Here is a 19,766-nt window from a genome sequence, read left to right as displayed (position 1 = left end):
TAATTCCGGGAAGCTCAGTGATTTCAGTTTTTATTTCAGTGTAATTTTTATTTTAAATGCTGTAAATATAAAAAACTCTTGAAACATATTTCGTCTTCAGTAAAATACAAATGACACAACGGGCTTTTGACTTTTACGCTCAATGTTTTTGATTTATATCTTCGATACCCGAAGTATGACTTATAAGAACCTAACAATATGAACTTGTTTTCGGACAATTTTTGTACGTATCATACGTGAGCTTTTAGGTGCCTTATAGCACTTGACGATTGTTTTACGAATTCAAATTTACAGAGATTAGGTCCTATTGGTAAGCTGTGAGATATATGTAAGGAGATTTTAGTAAGCCATTGAAAGAGAAGCAGTTTTAGCCCCCTTTTCTTAGGTGGATTTGACATCCAAGTAATTTCCAGTAATGGTTTACTCTTTTAACTTTGGATCCCCTTTAAAAGAATTGTGAATATAGTTTTCGACACAATCAAATATCTTTCTTTTTAGTTTCACTTATAAGTTCTCTTTCGATGATGGGTAAAAAAATGAAGAAAAGAGGCTCTCGTGGCAAAAAGTTCATTAACAAATACAAAGAAATACAAGAAAAAATAAAGGTTCAAAGAAGTAACCAGGAGTATTCGAGAGAATATGAGTACGAAAGGTTAAGTACTATTTGCAAATCCACGGAAGAAGGTGGACAACAGGGAAATGAAATCAACGATGATGGTTTCCAAACGCACTTTGAAGCAAAGGTGTTAGAAAAGATTGATGTCGAAGGGAATTTTGAAAATGATAAGCTGGGTATGAAGTTCAAAGAGTGCATGGAAATTAAGGAGTGCAAGGATATGGAAAAGGTTGACCTCCAAGAGAGTATGCTGGAATATTTTGAGCTGGAAGAAGAAAATGAGTTCCAGGTTAATGACATCTATAATGAAAACGATGATAAAATGACCCCACAACAAGTACAAAATTTTCAAAAGGATCGACCAAGTGTTATTCAGGAAACACGTGGCGCATCACTTTGTAATCCAGTGGATCTAAATGTTTACGAAACCAAGAAATCGGCACTTTCATCTACTGAGGCTGCCATAATCTTGAAGACCGCTCACGAAACTGGTATATCATGGTTTAAACTGTGCAAAAACACTGTTTCGTCCTATCCTGCTGCAGGTAGTATTTTTTTAGTATATTCAGATAGTATTGAACGCATACAAGACTACAAGGCCGATGGTTACCGTTATAGCAGTACTAGTGGGGGACACTCGGTAACTGTACCCTCTGTTCATCCAAACTTCAGAAAGAGAGTTAATCAACGGCTGATTGAAGGCAAGACGGTCGATTTGAAGAGATATATCTTTCGATATGAGCCATGTGTATTCACCTGTCCATTTGAGCACTGCCTATATACGGTTATTCATTATGTTGGTACTTGTGACATAAAATCAATTTGTGACCCCCATGGAAACCATAAAAAGAAAGAAGGAGTAAAAACCACCCCTTTTGTGCCTTCTGAGAAATCTGTATTAATAAGAGCAAAAACTATAGCAAAGACCACAATATTGACGCCCCGAGAACATTTTCATGGGGAGTTTAGTAAGACAGTGAATGAGCTGCAGACAAATGTTCCAAGAAGCCAGAGGCAGGTAAACGACACCTTTTCTTTGGCCAGAAAAAGCATGATATCCAAAGACACATGTAACATGATTCGATATCTTATGATAGAAACTGATTTTGTTGTGACAGAAAAATTTTTTGGGCAAGGAGAAGCAGCTGTCACCTGTGTATCAGAGTTTGCAATCTTAGAAGTTATATATTTCGTAAAACACGGTATTCCCATAGTGTTCTATTATGATACAAAATATAACATTGGAAATTACTGGGTTTCAGCACTGACATTCCGACATCCTGACTTCGACCATAAAGGAACAACACCTATCATTCCAATTGCATTTTTACTTCACACAAATAGATCAGCTGATTCGCACGAAGAGCTGTTTATGGTTCTTATGAAGAAAGCACCAAGCATCAATTCACCCCGAAATGCTTTTGTGAGTGATAGAGAAAAGGGTATAGAGGTTGCGAGAAATAAAATATTTCCTCTTATTCAACCTGCTCATTGCTGGCTACACTTCCGGATCAATGCTAAATATGCACTTCAAAAAATGGGTGCACCTAAAGGAGACATCAAGGTAGTTCAAGACGATATTCTTCAGTTGCTAAGATCAAAAAATATAGATGAGTACAACCAGATAAGAACTGAAAGGCTCGTGAAATGGTCCATCCCTGCACTTAAGTATTTTCAAGTTAATTTGGAACCTGATATGTTGAAGTATGACTGTGCCTTCATCGTTTCCCAAATCCCTGATTTTAATCCAGTCTCTGGGATAACCAACAATACCGCAGAGTCATTCAACGCTGTGATGAAAAGAGTTATACAACAACAGCGAGACGCACCAATGGACAGATGTATCTTGGGCCTCTTTTGTTTAGACGATGAATATTATACACACATATCTCGTGGATACAAGGGAATAGGAGATTATAGACTCCTTGAGAAGGCACATAAGGAATATATAGTTCATATAAAGAAGGAGGAAGATCCAGTTGAATCCAGGAAGGAAATGTTTCTGCGTATGGTCCAAGAAGTAGATGGATCAGATTCCTTTTGCGAAAAAAATTCGACAAAAGAAGACCACCAGCTAAGTGGTATAGTTGACATAGCAGAAGCACTATGGAGAAAGGGACATGTTACATTTTGCAACGAAAATCAAGTGTATCTTGTTTCAAATCTGACTAGAAAGAAGGTTAATGTTGTGACACCACGCACAGAAACAATTACTGTTAGAGGAAATAAAATTGTTACAAAGGGTACTAAGAGGAAGAGCTTGGTTGAAGCTTATGATTGTTCTTGTGATTTTGGACTTTCTGCATGCCCTTGCAAACTAGCAGTTTTAAGATCTCGAGGACATGATCTAGTAGCCGAAAAATCCACTATACAGCTGAAAACTCTCAAGAACGTCAAAGTAAGATCTAAAAGGTATGTGAGGCCTGGAATAAAAAGCTCATTAACCATTCAGGACTGTTACAATATTAAACCTGCAGCAGATTCTGTAGCAGCCCATAATTTGTCGTTTACTTCTGATAGTGATAATGAAGTAGCTTCACTTAAAAAGACTTCCGAGTACCAATCGAGAAGCTCTGACGGGGACCATAATTCAAAAGTTGCAAAGCATACAGAAGATGTACAGTTTGTGAAGATTGTAAAAAAAAGGAAGCATTGCCCAACTCAACCGGTGAAACCCAGAAAAATGGCAAGGAGACGGAATATTCGTTTTGAAGCTACCCCGTCTACAATTCCTTCATCAATTTGTCATGGTTATGCGTTTACAGGTCCCATAAATGATTTGTATGATGAGGCAAAAGAAGTGATCAGGCTTTTAAAAAGGCTTTTCGGAATAGTGGTCGAATCTACCAATTCTGCTGTCGTAGAAAACGCAGCGAAACTAGTTTGGGGGAGAGCTACTAATTTTCCCTTAAGGGACACAGACGTGTTTACGTTTTTCTTTGAAGACATTGAATCACTGCTGAGGCCTGAGACTTGGCTCAAAACTGAAATGGTGTCCTACCTCGTGAATCTGGTTACTCCTAGCTGTGTGTCAGCAAGAACTATCGATATTTATTCTACTTTCAATTTGACAAATATTGATGCTTTAAAGTCGTACCCAGAAACGCCCAGAGAAAGATTTAGTGATGTTTCACATGATTGCAGTGTTCTCTTTGTTCCATTGTGTGTCAATATGCGTGATATATCAGATAGGGAGCGCAAGAATCATTTCATTTTGGGAATATGTGATTTCTCCAGGAGAACTTTCTATCTTCTTGATAGTTTGAAGCCATTAAACCGTACTCAAGGGAGGCAAGTTCTTTCCAACCTAAAATATCTCATGGATGGGGTTGATAAACGCTACATAGAACTTGAACTTGGTTCATGTCGAATTGCTCCACAAGTAGATTCGTCAAGCTGCGGGCTTTTCGTTGTCAAATATGCCCAAGACTACGCAAATGGGATAACCTATTTGGGAAATGCACTGTCAGTTGATCTTCCATCACCTTCTAAGTATAAACGGTCAAAGGGAAGATCCACAGTATCCAATCAGAAAGTCATAGACTTATATAACGATGATACTGAAATGGCAAATATGAAAACTGTGGAACTAATGAATAAATATAGAAACGAATTGGCTGTCCAGGTACTTGAATCTCTTTTAATAAAGAACAGAATGGTCAGTTGTTATAACTGTCGAGAACAGATACCGGAGAACATGCAGCTCATATGTAAAAACTGTAAAGCAGTTGCCTGTAGTGATTGCGAAGCAAAATCCAGCAGGAACTTCTGTCAACTCTGCTGTGTCTAAGGAGAACTAGACTAGACAACAAGATCTGAGCTAACAAGAAACAACAACAGAACTAAACTAATTCTTCCAAAATTTTATCTCTTTGAAACACCAACAAAGCTGACAAAAACAAACTAAACTACGAAAGAGCGCTACTGAACGTCCACAGATTACGTAAACTGAGTCGTTCATCTTCTTCATTTGGAGAAACCCTTTGCAGAAGAGAGCAATAACGAACATGAAGGGCCGTAGTGGTACCGGCGGGACATCTGTCCTTAAACTGCTGGGGATAGGCGATTCGGGTATCTGCACTTCCCACAGGTCCAATCCAGTAACCATTCAAAGACGGCGATTAATTCTTAATTTTGCGCTGCGTTTCATTCACCCTGCGTTTTCATTCGTGCTGCGTTTTCATTCCCGCTGCGATTCTTTTTACGCAGCCACAGAATAAGAAATAAAGAAAATACCGAGAAGTGTATGAATCCGAAAATATGTGCGAACAAACATGGGTCCTAAACGAGACCGCTAACGGAAATTATCAAGTCCAAAAAATTTCTAGATTTCTGCGGAGCCTGCTAACAAGGTCTTAAGCCAGAATCTAAGGCTGTATTACGCGATGGATGTGAAAAATGGTTAGTGTATAGAGTGCATAAACAAATCCATCCCAGAGTATGAACTCTTTACAAAGATGTCAACCATAGGAAATATGCAGAGGTACTGTCCGCTTTGCAAGCTATCTGGAACATCAGCAGATCCCCCTTCATTAGTAGAAATTTCGAGCCTTATAACATCCAATGTCCCAAGTACTTCGGCTATCACGGACATAGTAAAAGGAGCGGAAGAGCAGCTTAAACGTGATATCACCGAAAGGATAGATGAAGACAAAGAGTGTAATGATAACCTTGAGAAAAACATGGTGGAAAAATGTACTTTCCCAGAAGTTGAAATCAATTGAAACAAACCTCTTGGAATCATACGAGAAAATCACAGACCTAATTGACCACAGCCATCCAGTTGACCTGCTCCTGCTGGACTTTGCTTGGGCCTTTGACAAGGTTCCTCACAGTCGACTGCACTCTGAAATATACGCTATCGGTATTAATCGGGCTGTTGTAGACTGGCTGATGATATTCCTTACAAATCGGTGATGTTCAATATGACTTTTATGCTAAGAAAATAATCAAAGTAAGAATTAATTTCTTAGATAATTATTATCGACCAAAGCTCTTTTTTTCTATACTAATTGCAAATGGGTTTCCACTAGTTACGAATTTTGTACTTTTATTGATATCGAACTCCACTCTGGCTAAGCACGCTGAATCTGTTATATGAATAATATACCTTGTTTTTTCACAGCACAGTAGAGGTAATATATAGTAGCAAAAAGTTCTATTCTCCATTAAAGATTTTTGACACACATCGAAAACCACACACACTTCATAAACCTGAATTTGTGCATGTGCAACGACATAGGTTTCCGATAGAAAACCAAGTATCAAATTAAAGCATGGCTCTGACGTGTTGGAAAACTTCCCAAATTTCGTCCTGTGAAATGTGTGTAATGTTTAGAGAAACATTTTACAACTGTATTTTACCTATACTGCGATCCACATGTTCAAGGATAAGATCATGCATACAAATCAGATATGTTGTTGTAGATCCCCATGACATACTGCTGAACTGCTTTGGATGAATTAGTGGTTCAATTTTAACTTTAAACTATTAGCAACCACACTCGGAGCAGTGGGATAACCCCTTGCAAAAATTGCATAATAAGCAATAAACTTGCTGCAGCAAAAGTTGTTTGTTCTTTCTCAAACACAATAAAAATACCACACTCGGAGTAGTCGGATAACCCCTTGGTCGAGCTGCCTTAGACGAGGTTGGTCGAGTGGCACTAATTGGCAAACGACGAGTCTTTTCTGCTCTAAGCAGAAATTGTTTGCACCCATAAGACTTTCTCAAACACAATAAAAATACCACACTCGGAGCAGTCGGATAACCCCTTGGTCGAGCTGCAACCGACCCGAGCGCAATAAATATTGTCTAGCCAACAGGTTCATCTGACAGATTGACCAAACCCACAAATGAAATTTATGAATATGCAGTTGCCGGTAAATTTTAGCCCATTTCTAACTAAAACAAATGAACTGACATCATTTTTATACAATCCTAGTAAGGGCTCATGTTAGATTTGCCCCTCACTTTATCGGACTATTTGTCTTAGCTTTTTCTTCAATTAGCCATGGCTAGATGCCCACACCTAATTGATTATAATTCATTAATATTATTTCAAGAAGGGTTCAAGGGACCGCTAGGCCAAAACCGCAACTGACACAAGAGCATAATACATTGATTTATTCCAAATTTACTGTTTGAACGAGAAAGACATACCATTACCAGACACTTTAGAACTCGATTAATGTAGCATACCTTCTTACACTAATCTCAGTGCCATGTTTTATTTTGCCATGCTTGCTTGTTTCAATTATCATAGAATATTTCAAAAGTAAAATTTATAATTTCTATAGGAGGAAACTACGAAATCTCAGGCTTAATACTTAATAATGTTATTTTATCGTATCAAAAAATTATAAGGTATCTCATCTTTTTTATTTTTCATGAAAATGTGGCTGTTTGAGAAAAAGAATCTGTTTTGGATTGAGAGATGTCAAATTTGAAGCAAAATTTAGCTAGTCAAGAGTCAAAATGTTGAGATGTGCTCAAAAAATGGCCTTTCAAATGGAGTTTCTAAAGTGCTCTACTTTGCGGAAGTGTAAGTCCATGTTTATTTATAATTTAAAACCGATTTTCGGAGAAGTAAGGTATATTGTGCAAAAAAATAATTTTGATCTTTCTTTTTGCACGGAATGTATGTAAGCCGTCTCCTAATCTTATAGGATCACCTTGTCCGATTTGGTCGCTCCTGGAAAAAAAAAAACAACAAACACAAGAAACACATACGTGATTTTGTTTGTGGTAAAAATTTTAAATTCCGCATTTTGGTATATAGGACCTTGAAACTTGAAAATAGGGTTATTTGATGTGCTGAATATGATGGTGTGATTTCCATTTAGATCACCTGTTTTGGTTGCTTTCCCTCTTTCAGACATAGGTCATATTTTCACTGGCTCGTAACTTTTAATGGGTACCATTAAGCTTAATGAGCTGTATATTTTTGAAATCTACTTGAATGTTCGATTCTTTTCTAGTATGTACTATTATCAAATCTTGGTGTTTTAGGGTTTCGATTACTCTTAAGTCGGATCACCCCGTACTTACAGCTTCTTGCCACGAACTGTTTTATGCAATGGAGAATGCTAGTATTTTTCAATATTATTCGCATTTTACTTTTTATTTTAAGGGCTAAAAAATGCTTAGTTTGTGTTTAATACTAATACTGTTCTAGTGTTTCGTATTATATGACACTTATTGATTCTTATTCTATGACCATTCAATTTTGATTTACATTATACCTAACTCTCTGTTAAATGGTCATCATGTGTAGTTTTGCTTCAGATTAAAAATCAACATTTGCCTTAATAAATGAATTTTCGTTTTATGTTTGCGACATGAAATTTTCACGGGTATGTACCGACAGTATTTTTTATCATGAAATACAGACACGTTCCGAAACAAAAAATAGAAATTCATAAAACACTTGAAACCCGAGTCTACAAAAGCTGTTAAAAAGAAAAAAAATACTAGAAGAATTCGGTTGCACACACGAAGAGACAAAGTCAAGTAGTTTTTTCCTAGAGTTAAATTCAAATCAGAATCTGATCGTTACCATGTTCTAACTTTTAAACCAATTAATGAAAATAACTGCCTAGCTTTCTGCTGAGAAGTTAGTGGTGAACGTTGCCATCAGATAGGCCACGTCCTCTTTTTGTAGCACTGACAATATATATATATATATATATATATATATATATATATATATATATATATATATATATATATATATAAATCTACTGCTTGGTACCACTCCTAAAAGGGTGCTTTAGCTAAAAATTAGAAGGCAAGACATGTCACAGAACCCAGGGGATAAAGTTATTTACTAACGGTTAAAAAACGTGTATATGTTATGTTCAAAAAAATTTGACTTTAAGAAATGTATACCAACTTTATAATATTGCTGTTATGAAAGGAGCCGTTCATAAGCTCTACTTTCTTACCACACACACTTCATAAACCTGAATTTGTGCATGTGCAACGACATAGGTTTCCGATAGAAAACCAAGTAGCAAATTAGAGCATGGCTCTGACGTGTTGGAAAACTTCCTAAATTTCGTCCTGTGAAATGTGTGTAATGTTCAGAGAAACATTTTACAACTGTATTTTACCTATACTGTGAACCACATGTTCGAGGATACGATCATGCATACAAATCAGGCATGTTGTTGTAGATCCCCATGACATACTGCTGAATTGCTTTGGATGAATTAGTGGTTCAATTTTAACTTTAAACTATTAGCAACCTCACTCGGAGCAAAAATTGCATAATAAGCAATAAACTTGCAGCAGCAAAAATTGTTTGCACCAACAAAACTTTCTCAAACACAATAAAAATACCACACTTGGACCAGTCGGATAACTCCTTGGTTGAGCTGCCTTCGATTACGTTGGTCGATAGCGCTAATGGGCCAAGGAAGTCTTTTCTGCTCTAAGCACAAATTGTTTGCACCCACAAAACTTTCTCAAACACAATAAAAATACCACACTTGGAGCAGTCGGATAACTCCTTGGTCGAGCTGCCTTCGATTACGTTGGTCGATAGCGCTAATGGGCCAAGGAAGTTGTTTTCTGCTCTATGCACAAATTGTTTGCACCCACAAAACCTTCTCAAACACAATAAAAATACCACACTTGGAGCAGTCGGATAACTCCTTGGTCGAGCTGCCTTCGATTACGTTGGTCGATAGCGCTAATGGGCCAAGGAAGTTGTTTTCTGCTCTATGCACAAATTGTTTGCACCCACAAAACTTTCTCAAACACAATAAAAATACCACACTTGGAGCAGTCGGATAACTCCTTGGTCGAGCTGCCTTCGATTACGTTGGTCGATAGCGCTAATGGGCCAAGGAAGTTGTTTTCTGCTCTATGCACAAATTGTTTGCACCCACAAAACTTTGTCAAACACAATAAAAATACCACACTTGGAGCAGTCGGATAACTCCTTGGTCGAGCTGCCTTCGATTACGTTGGTCGATAGCGCTAATGGGCCAAGGAAGTTGTTTTCTGCTCTATGCACAAATTGTTTGCACCCACAAAACTTTCTCAAACACAATAAAAATACCACACTTGGAGCAGTCGGATAACTCCTTGGTCGAGCTGCCTTCGATTACGTTGGTCGATAGCGCTAATGGGCCAAGGAAGTTGTTTTCTGCTCTATGCACAAATTGTTTGCACCCACAAAACTTTCTCAAACACAATAAAAATACCACACTTGGAGCAGTCGGATAACTCCTTGGTCGAGCTGCCTTCGATTACGTTGGTCGATAGCGCTAATGGGCCAAGGAAGTTGTTTTCTGCTCTATGCACAAATTGTTTGCACCCACAAAACTTTCTCAAACACAATAAAAATACCACACTTGGAGCAGTCGGATAACTCCTTGGTCGAGCTGCCTTCGATTACGTTGGTCGATAGCGCTAATGGGCCAAGGAAGTGTTTTCTGCTCTATGCACAAATTGTTTGCACCCACAAGACTTGCCCACACCTACTTGATTATAATTCAATAATATTATTTCAAGAAGGGTTCAAGGAACCGCTAGGCCAAAACCGCAACTGACACAAGAGCATAATACATTGATTTATTCCAAATTTACTGTTTGAACGAGAAAGACAGACCATTACCAGACACTTTAGAACTGGATTAATGTAGCACACCTTCTTACACTAATCTCAGTGCCATGTTTTATTTTGCTATGCTTGCTTGTTTCAATCATCATAGAATATTTATCATAGAATAAAAGTAAATTTATAATTTCTATAGGAGGAAACTACGAAATCACAGGCTTAATACTTAATAATATTATTTTATTGTATCAAAAATATATAAGGAAACTCATCTTTTTCATTTTCCATGAAAATGTGGCTGTTTGAGAAAAAGAATCTGTTTTGGATTGAGAGATGTCAAATTTGAAGCAAAATTTAGCCAGTCAAGAGTCAAAATGTTGAGATGTGCTCAAAAATGGCCTTTCAAATAGTTTCTAAAGTACTCTTCTTTGCGCAAGGGTAAGTCCATGTTTATTTATAACTTAAAACCGCATTGCGGAGAAGTAAGGTATATTGTGCAAAAAATAATTTAGTTCTTTCTTTTTGCACCGAATGTATGTAAGCCGTCTCCCAATCTTATAGGATCACCTTGTCCGATTTGGTCACTCCTGGAAAAAAACAACAAACACAAAAAACATACGTGATTTTGTTTGTGGTAAAAATTTTTAATTCCGCATTTTGGCATATAAGATCTTGAAACTTGAAAATAGGGTTATTTGATGTGCTGAATATGATGGTGTGATTTCCATTTAGATAACCTGTTTTGGTTGCTTTTCCTCTTTCAGACATAGGTCATATTTTCACTGGCTCGTAACTTTTAATGGGTACCATTAAGCTTAATGAGCTCTATATTTTTGAAATCAACTTGAATGTTCGATTCTTTTGTAGTATGTACTATTATCAAATATTTGTGTTTTAGGGTTTCGATTACTCTTGATCCGGGTCACCCGGTACTTACAGCTTGTTGCCACGAACTGTTTGATGCAATGGAGAATGCTAGTATTTTTCAATATTATACGCATTTTACTTTTTAATTTCAGGGCTAAAAAATGATTAGTTTGTGTTTAATACTAATACTGTTCTAGTGTTTCGAATTATATGAAACTTATTGATTCGTATTCTATGACCATTCAATTTTGATTGACATTATACCTAACTGTCTGTTAAATGGTCATCATGTGTAGTTTTGCTTCAGATTAAAAATCACCATTTGCCTTAATAAATGAATTTTCGTTTTATCTTTGCGACATGAAATTTTCACGGGTATGTACCGACAGTATTTTTTATCATGAAATACAGACAAGTTCCGAAACAAAAAATGGAAATTCATAAAACACTTGAAACCCGAGTCTACAAAAGCTGTTAAAAAAAAAAAAAAAAAAAAAAAAAAAACAAGAAGAATTCGGTTGCACACACGAAGGAGTTTTTTCCTAGAGGCAAATTCAAATCAGAATCTGATCGTTACCATGTTCTAACTTTTAAACCAATTAATGAAAATAACTGCCTAGCTTTCTGCTGAGAAGTTAGAGGTGAACGTTGCCATCAGATAGGCCACGTTCTCTTTTTGTAGCATTGACAAATATATATATATATATATATATATATATATATATATATATATATATATATATATATATATATATATATATATATATATATATATATATATATATATATATATATATATATATATATATATATATATATATATATATATATATATATATATATATATATATATATATATATATATATATATATATATATATATATATATATATATATATATATATATATATATATATATATAAATCTTCTGCATGGTACCACTCCTAAAAGGGTGCTTTAGCTAAAAATTAGAAGACAAGAGATGTCAGAGAATTCAGGGGATAAAGTTATTTACTAACGTTTAAAAAACGTGTATGTTATGTTCAAAAAAATTTGACTTCAAGAAATGTATACCAACTTTATAATATTTCTGTTATGAAAGGGGCCGTTGATAAGCTCTAATTTTTTTTAAAAATGAAGGAATTATGACATCAAGAGGTATTTGTAATACTATTCCTTTATCTGTGCCATAAAACATAGTAAATAAAACAAGAAAATGAACCCGATTCGGGTAGATTTAATGAATGTTGACAAAAGCATCTACGAGCCAAGGAAAAACGTCTTTCTTTTAGATTCACGAATTTTTTTTTATTGATTATATAGTGATTCAATAAGAGCCGTCTTTTTCTTCTATTGTTATTGTCTATCAAAGACCCAAAAAAAACAGTGTAATCATTTGGTGTAGTAGGTCAGAGTAAATGACTTGATGACGTCATACAATAAAGCCTAAATGTATTGTAAGGTATATGTAATGTTTTTTAACATGTACAGCAATTAAAATTTTGAAGTGCCCCTCTCCCCAAAACAGATTTAATGTTAGCTTTGAGGCTTTTTATAAATATGAATTTTTCTGAGCAAAATATACGAAATAGGTACGGAACTCATTCAGCTTCAATCCTAGCTGTAAGAGAAAATGATTATTCCAGCTAAGGCTCTATAAATTGTTCACATAATTGACCATACTTCTGAAAGTTGGTCGTCGAAAAAGTACAATACATGGCCATATTCAAATATTCAATCTGTAGTTCGTGCCTATTTTTAGTCTATGAACTGTCAATTCCTTTTTGTGTAAATAAAAAAAAAAAAAAAATTAAAAATCAGGAGCAGCATTAAAAGTAAAAACGAACAGGAACTATACCGCATATAAGGGGGGGGGGGTCATACTTTGTTCTTTATATTGCTCCTAGATACCTTTCTATTTATGCTAGTGCTTTTAGTCCTTTTGAAAGAGCTTTTTATTCTAATGAACTCCCTCATATATGGCCTAATTTCCCACTATTTTCAGTTTAGGGATGCTCCTTACTTTCAGTCGAAAAAACTATTATTGAGTTTCTGATTATTTTTTAAATAATTCTGGTAAATCTGATTTTCCCTTCATGAAAAATTCACTTTGTTCATGGGAAACTTGTCCTTGAAAAGTTCTCTAATGTAAACTACAACCTCCCCCCGTAGAATTCCCCATGGACAATTCTATCCTCTTAAAATTTCATCAGACTAGTTCATGCTTTCATTTGAAAAAAAAAAATAATTTCAAACACTATGTTTGGGGAAGCTTTAAGCAGGGATCTAACCTTGATAATGTCATAACAACTCAAATAAAACCGTAAATAACAATTAGAAGAGACCAAAGGAAACTGCCTAGGATCCAAGGAACCGCCAAGGAAACTGGCTGATTAGACCTAAGATGGAACCGGGGAAGAAAAAAAAACTTTAAGTTTGATTTCTTTTGTACTTAAAGATTAAATCAGATATAGCACTTTGGTTCAGGTTGAGTCAACCACACTCTTATAGTGTTATAATTTTTTTCGTAGGAAAACGTGAAGCAAAGATTAGTCGATTAATCCCAATTTTACAGAAGAGATAAGCGGCTACAAAAAGGTTATTGAGTTACGCTACCTTTCTCTGTCAATGGCACATCAGTGTACTTTTGCCCCCCCCCCCCTTCTCCTCAGACAGATCAGTATAATATTAGGGAAATATATGAAACAGTATTTAAACATTTTGATGAAGGAACTTCGGTAGAAAGATAATAAGAAATGACTATAAGAAAAAAAACATTTTATTTTGTTAATTCGTTAGTGTTTAATTTTACTCTGACATATCATCTCAGAATGTGACAGTCCTTACTGCTTCTCCTAGATTATACTTCCCTAAATTTCAAATTATTTGTATTTTACTTTAAAAGGAATAGAAACGATAGTCTTCTTTATGATAATTTCTGTCTATATACCCTTAAGCAAAAATATATCTTAGTCGAAAAAAAACAATAAAGAGAACACTTAGATTATAATTTTACGGTTTAGTCTTTGTTGTCTTTGTTGTGAAACTTTTTGCAAAATAAAATGTATATTTTGGGGGAGAGGGTTTGGGTTTCCTTTTAAGTTCTGTCTTTGCCTAAGTACAAGTATATGAAAACTTCAGTGGTTAACTTGTTTGAGCTATTTATAGATTTTTTGCATGGGCTAAGGAGCAATTTGATCTGTTCATCTGATTTTTTTCGCTCTACTTTCATTATAATCATTTTTTCTTGAAAGTCTTTTCACATGGGCTCAAATGAACTTAATTATTCAAATAGTTTTCATGTAAGCAGCAGAGAAAATACTAAATGTAAGCCCAAATATAGAATCAGAATAATATTAAACCGCTAATCAAGATTTGTGGATGCCAAGTCGCCAGAAAATTTGATTCTGGGAAAGTGTTTTTTAATATTAAGCAATTAATTAATTAATGACATTATTTTCAGGAAATTGGGATTCGAAAAGATCCTAGAAGATTAATGGACAGAACGAATGAAGAAATAATGCATAATCATGGCTGAAGGTTTTGAAGGATTGTAGTGTCAAACTATTCTCTGAAATTTTATAAGTTGCATATTTTTAATGATGTCTTTTGCTTAGCTGCAGCCTAAGGTAAGTTAAAGAAGCTGTGGTGTTTTTTGCCTTTGTATTATGTGTAAATCTCTATTCTAGTTTCGAATCATTAGGTTAAAGATAAACCTTCAAACGGGACAATCAAATTAGGTAGCTATATGCACAAAATTGGGATATTTTTCATCTTAACAACAGTAAATTCGTTCAATGAAATAAGTTGGTTTAATGCTTCGTAAAAGCTGCCATCAATAAGTGTTTTTTTAAATATAAATACTTTTTCAATATTCAGTAACAAAGTCAGATTACAAATCATGGGTTGAAACAAAGAAATTCTGCCCATATTTTTGAGTTTGAATTCTCGACACAGTGGGAATTAAAAAGAGAATATATTGTGTATATGCCCAGTATTTAAATAAAACTTAGATCTAACAAAAAACTTGTAGCATTCAATTGAAATAGCCAATGCTATACATTCTCTATTGAACTAACCTATTGCTCATAAGATAATTGCTTTGCTTCGGGCCATTTGCTTGTTTTGTTTAATTATATTAATAAAACCATCTTTCTCTCTCTCTAAAAAAAAAAAAAAAATGATGGCTGTCAAAGTAAATGTTCCGAAATACGTGTTCCAAAAAACGCATAGTTCATTCTTTGTTTTGTTGATAGATAATTCCATCTATCATCCGTTGATGCGTCGTTCCTAGGCTTTAAAGAGCGAAGGCTGAGAAAGGGAAAGAAAGCTGAGAAATTTCCTCACACCCGTAGCTTTTGACGAATAAATTCCGTTTTTAAATTTCCATTGCTATTGGGCTGTGTCGCTCTTTCTTGATAATGGATTACATATATTTTGGAAATGAATGTTCAACTGAACCACAAATGTGCCCTGAAACTTAAATGCTCTGTATAAGCTTTAGATATTTTTAAACTAATTGTATATATCAAAATACCCTCGATAACAGTTTTGACCTTAATGTTTAAAATTTTAATCCAAATTCTCTTTTTTGTGGGAGTATAAAGTGCAAAAAATGACAAATTTGATATTACATTTTGTTATCTAAAAATGATTAAATCTTAATATTTTGCTGGAATGAGCTCTATCTTGACATCCTAAAACAAATATTACCATTATGATCACTCGAAGAAACAGCTAAAAAAACGGTTGCATATCTTTAAGCATCTTTGTTGGGAAGAATAAACAATTTATATCGTAAGTGTGCATTATATTCAAGGCCTTTCCTAACAAACCTATTGTTTATCAACAAAATACGATTTGAAATAATAAAACATTTTACTAGTCCTTTGTTTTCTAAAGTTATCTGATCAAAATTTTGAGAGAGCGGTAATAACTACTGTGAGGAGTAAAAATAACCCCCCCAAGCCACAGGGAGACGCCTGTAAGCTATGAAATGTATTCAATCTGTACGCATAGTATTTGTTATAGAGGAGTATACAGACACTTTTTGAGAGGGGGAATTTTGTGCCTAGGGTGGGTTTCTTTGGTAGAATTTTTAATGGAGAGGGAAATTTCTGGGGGAGGGGGTTTTCTATGGAAAATTCTACATGGGGCGATCTGATAGAATTACTGTTCGAAATTATTTTTAATTGTCATAATCTCTTTCCAAAGTCAGATTTTTACTGAAGATCGTTCAGGAAAAATTATTCTGAGGCTATTTTCATTTTGGATTTCTAGAAAAACCATTTTACGGAAAGAGAGGATTTCAGAAGCTATTGAGGAAATTATTGGAAATTAGTATTTTCAAATGACAGCATGCTAAGGAGCATTTTTCAAGCTGAATCGACCGCAAGAAAATTTACGGGGGCGAGTTTCTTACTGTCTGGAGGGGGTTTTACGGGAATTAGTTTACATGGTAGAAATTCCTACGCATGAGTTTCCTGTGAGAAGGAAATATTTAAGAAGAGTGAACCAAATCTACGGGCGTTATTTAAAAATGATCAGAATAAAAAAAAAAACAGATTTTTTAACTGAAAGTAAAGATCATTAAAACTCAAATGAACAGGATTTACTTTTGTATATGAAGGGAATATCCCCCTCCTCAATACTGTTATTTACGCTGAAGTTTGACTGTCCAAATTTCTTAAGAACAGCTGCATAAACATTGGTCGTTTGAATAGAAAAGGAAGCATTTCGTAAAGTCCTTAAAGCTTTAGCGTAAAGAGCAAGGCATTGTGGAGGGAAGCGACTCCTTCATAAACAGTTTCTGCTTGTTTTGAATTTTAATTTTGCTCCTTACTTTCCAAAAAAGACTTCTTCAGTTAATATCCGTTACAATTATTGTTTTGTAGGAATAAAAAGTACAAAAAATTACAAATTTGTTATTTAAAAATGACTAAATTTTAAGATTTTGATGGAATGAACTCCATCTTGACATTCTAAAACAAATAGGTTTTACCGTTATAATCACTTAAAGAAACGCGTAAAAAACGGTTGCATATCCCTAAGTATCTTTGCAGGGAAGAATATACAATCTGTATCTTAACTACGTATTGTATTTAAGGCCTTTCCGACATCTTTAAGCTATGAAATTTGTAAGATCTACGTATATAATTTGTTTTTGGGAAGCATAGACACTTTCGGAGCGTGATATTTTGTGATTGGGGCGAGTTTCTGTGGTAGAATTTTTCATGGAGAGTGAAATTTCTGGGGGAAAATTCTGTAGGAATTTCTACCTGGGGCGATTTAAAAGAATTAAAAAATACGATTTTTTTTAACTATAAGTAAAGATCTTTAAAACAAATGAACATAATTTATTTTGTATATGAAGGGGCTGCCGCCCCCCCTCAATACGTTGCTATGTACGCTAATTTGACTGTCACAATTTTTTAAGAACAACTACTGAAACACGGGTCGCTTAATTAGAAAAGAAGTTTTTTTTTAAAGCACTTAAAAGCTTTAACGTAAAGAGCAAGGTACGGAAAAGGAGAATAACCCCTTCATAAACAATAATTTCTGTTCATTTCAAGTTTTAATGGTGTTCCTTACTTTCAGAAAAAAAAAACCTTCATTTAATATCCATTACATTAATGCATGGCTTAGTGTTTTTACACATTAAGTGCCGTTTTTCATGCCTGATCAACATCCACAGGTTTGTATTCTTTCAAGAAAAATAATATCTCAAGTGCCATTTGGAGAGCAGAAGGGTATATAATCTCAAAAAATAAAACCCTTCTTGCTTCTCATTTTAGTCAAGATATCTGTAATAATAAATGTAATAATAATTTTTGCAAATTAACTGTTTTAGATTTTTTTATAAGAAATCTTCTTTTGGAATTTTGACAAGTCACTACAGACAGAGCATCATTAAATATGATCTAAATCATTTTTGAAACTCATAAATTTGAGTCTTCATCTAACAAATCAAATGACTAAATTGTAATTGAAAATATATCTTTCATTTTATGAAACCAGCTTTTAAGCTTCCTAGAGGGTTTCTAAATTATTTCTGGCCTGTATTATTATTATTACATAAGTCATTTCATGAATTAAGTGTCCTATACTTGGTTGTATCTTTTGCTTTGTTTATTATTTCGATTTTTTATCTTTTTATCAAAACTACAGAATAGGGTTGGATTTCAAGTGAAATTTTTTGGCCGAAGTATGACCCTCGAGGCTTTACGATAATTTGTTAAATGTCCGTTAGTGTTGATATTATAGGACTATAAATCTTTCATTTTCTTTAAGGCTACAAAATGTTTGCAGCTGCAACGAATCCAAGGACCAAAGATAACGGAAGTATTCTCTGTACCAGATCAGAAAATTTAATCTGTGAGTAAAAGAAGAAAAGACTGTGTATTTTATAAAACAGTCTCTTGTTTCTAATAAAGTTTATCGATTCAATGCTTCTTTTAATTTTTTTTTTTTTCAATGCCAACGAGTACTAGATAGGTATGAGACAAAGGCTAGGTGAATTAAAGTTTACCGAATAGAGTGAAAGGATATGAGGATAAAACAATAATTCCAGATAGGATAGAATTGCCCTTTTCCAAGGAATATGGCCATATAAATCCGTTTAAATAATAGTCCCACTAGATATAAAACAAGCAAAAATAAAAAAAAATCCTATTTGAACGAAAACCATCTACAAAGTTTAACTAAATTTTCTGTACAATATCCTCCAAAAATATAATTTATACATAAATGAACAAATATATTTTTAAATAAAATATCTACATTTATTTTTGTAGATCCTACACCTCAGAAGAAGTCATTCATAAATCCTAAATTTAAAAGACATCCCTTTTTTAGACATTAATTTATCTCTCAACTGCCATCTTTTGATCAAAGTATTTATTGTACCACTGAATTCCAGCGGACCCATAATTATTAAGCGAAAATACATTTGCAATTGGTTCATATTAGCTTATGGAACAAAAACCAGTTTTTTGACGTAGTGCCTAAGCGCACCACTTTTCAAAAGCGTCCTTTTTGGTTTAGAACCGGCATGTCATCACCTTCCTATTAGCCTATTAAGAAAAACAAGTTTTGTGACGTCAGGTCTAAGACGTGCCCGGATTCGATATCTGTGTCTTTTTTAATGAAATTGGCATGGCCGCAAGAAACCTGTTTACTAACATGCCGTGAACGGCTAGGCCTGTTTTCGAGAGACCCTTATAATTGTCTTTGGGTTAATAAAAACTACCAACGGACTTGATTGATCAGGAATGACATTTTCAACGACAAATGTTGTAGTTTTGCTCATGCATCACCAGTAGCCGAGGTTAAGTTCCTTACCTTGGGCCATGTTCCAGTGTCCTTGTCCAAAGATAAACATTGTAAGAGTCACTCATCTCCTTCCGCCGTCCTTTTTCAGGGCACCACACCCAAGCAAAAGTCTCTCATCGAAATGTAGCACACTCAGCTGTCGCGCAATGTCGCGCACGCAACACAGCTCAACAATTAATAAACCTTTCCCGATTACGAACTCCCCTCCCTTACCCTTTGTTAACTTCTCCCCTTGCCTGCATACAGAAATCCTATTTCCTCCCCCTTACAGTATGCTTCCCTACATCCTCCCTACTCTACCGCAATCCAGCAATTTCTTGACGGACCTGTATCATCATTCCCATCATGGCAATTACCAGGTAACAGCCGTTTAACAAATCATC

The 19,766-nt window shown here is 34.7% G+C and overlaps 1 protein-coding gene across 3 annotated transcripts; it reads left to right on the top strand.

Moving 5' to 3' along the window:
- Nucleotides 1–331: 331 nt before the first annotated feature.
- Nucleotides 332–18,498, top strand: LOC136035010 (uncharacterized). 3 transcript variants are annotated; one of them, XM_065716585.1, is made up of 3 exons: nt 332–7,161; nt 14,516–14,681; nt 18,343–18,498. In XM_065716585.1, exon 1 carries the CDS (start codon nt 522–524, stop codon nt 4,404–4,406), a length of 3,885 nt encoding a protein of 1,294 aa, XP_065572657.1. In that variant the 5' UTR covers nt 332–521; the 3' UTR covers nt 4,407–7,161; nt 14,516–14,681; nt 18,343–18,498. The 3 variants fall into 3 exon arrangements, 1 of the variants encoding a protein (XP_065572657.1); XR_010619315.1 differs by lacking the exon at nt 332–7,161 and adding an exon at nt 7,184–10,623; XR_010619314.1 differs by lacking the exons at nt 332–7,161; nt 14,516–14,681 and adding an exon at nt 14,690–15,849.
- Nucleotides 18,499–19,766: the final 1,268 nt, after the last annotated feature.

Source organism: Artemia franciscana, chromosome 13 (genome assembly GCF_032884065.1).
Source record: "Artemia franciscana chromosome 13, ASM3288406v1, whole genome shotgun sequence".
NCBI classification, from domain to species: Eukaryota; Metazoa; Arthropoda; class Branchiopoda; order Anostraca; family Artemiidae; genus Artemia; species Artemia franciscana.
This window is presented reverse-complemented; position numbering and strand designations above follow the sequence as displayed.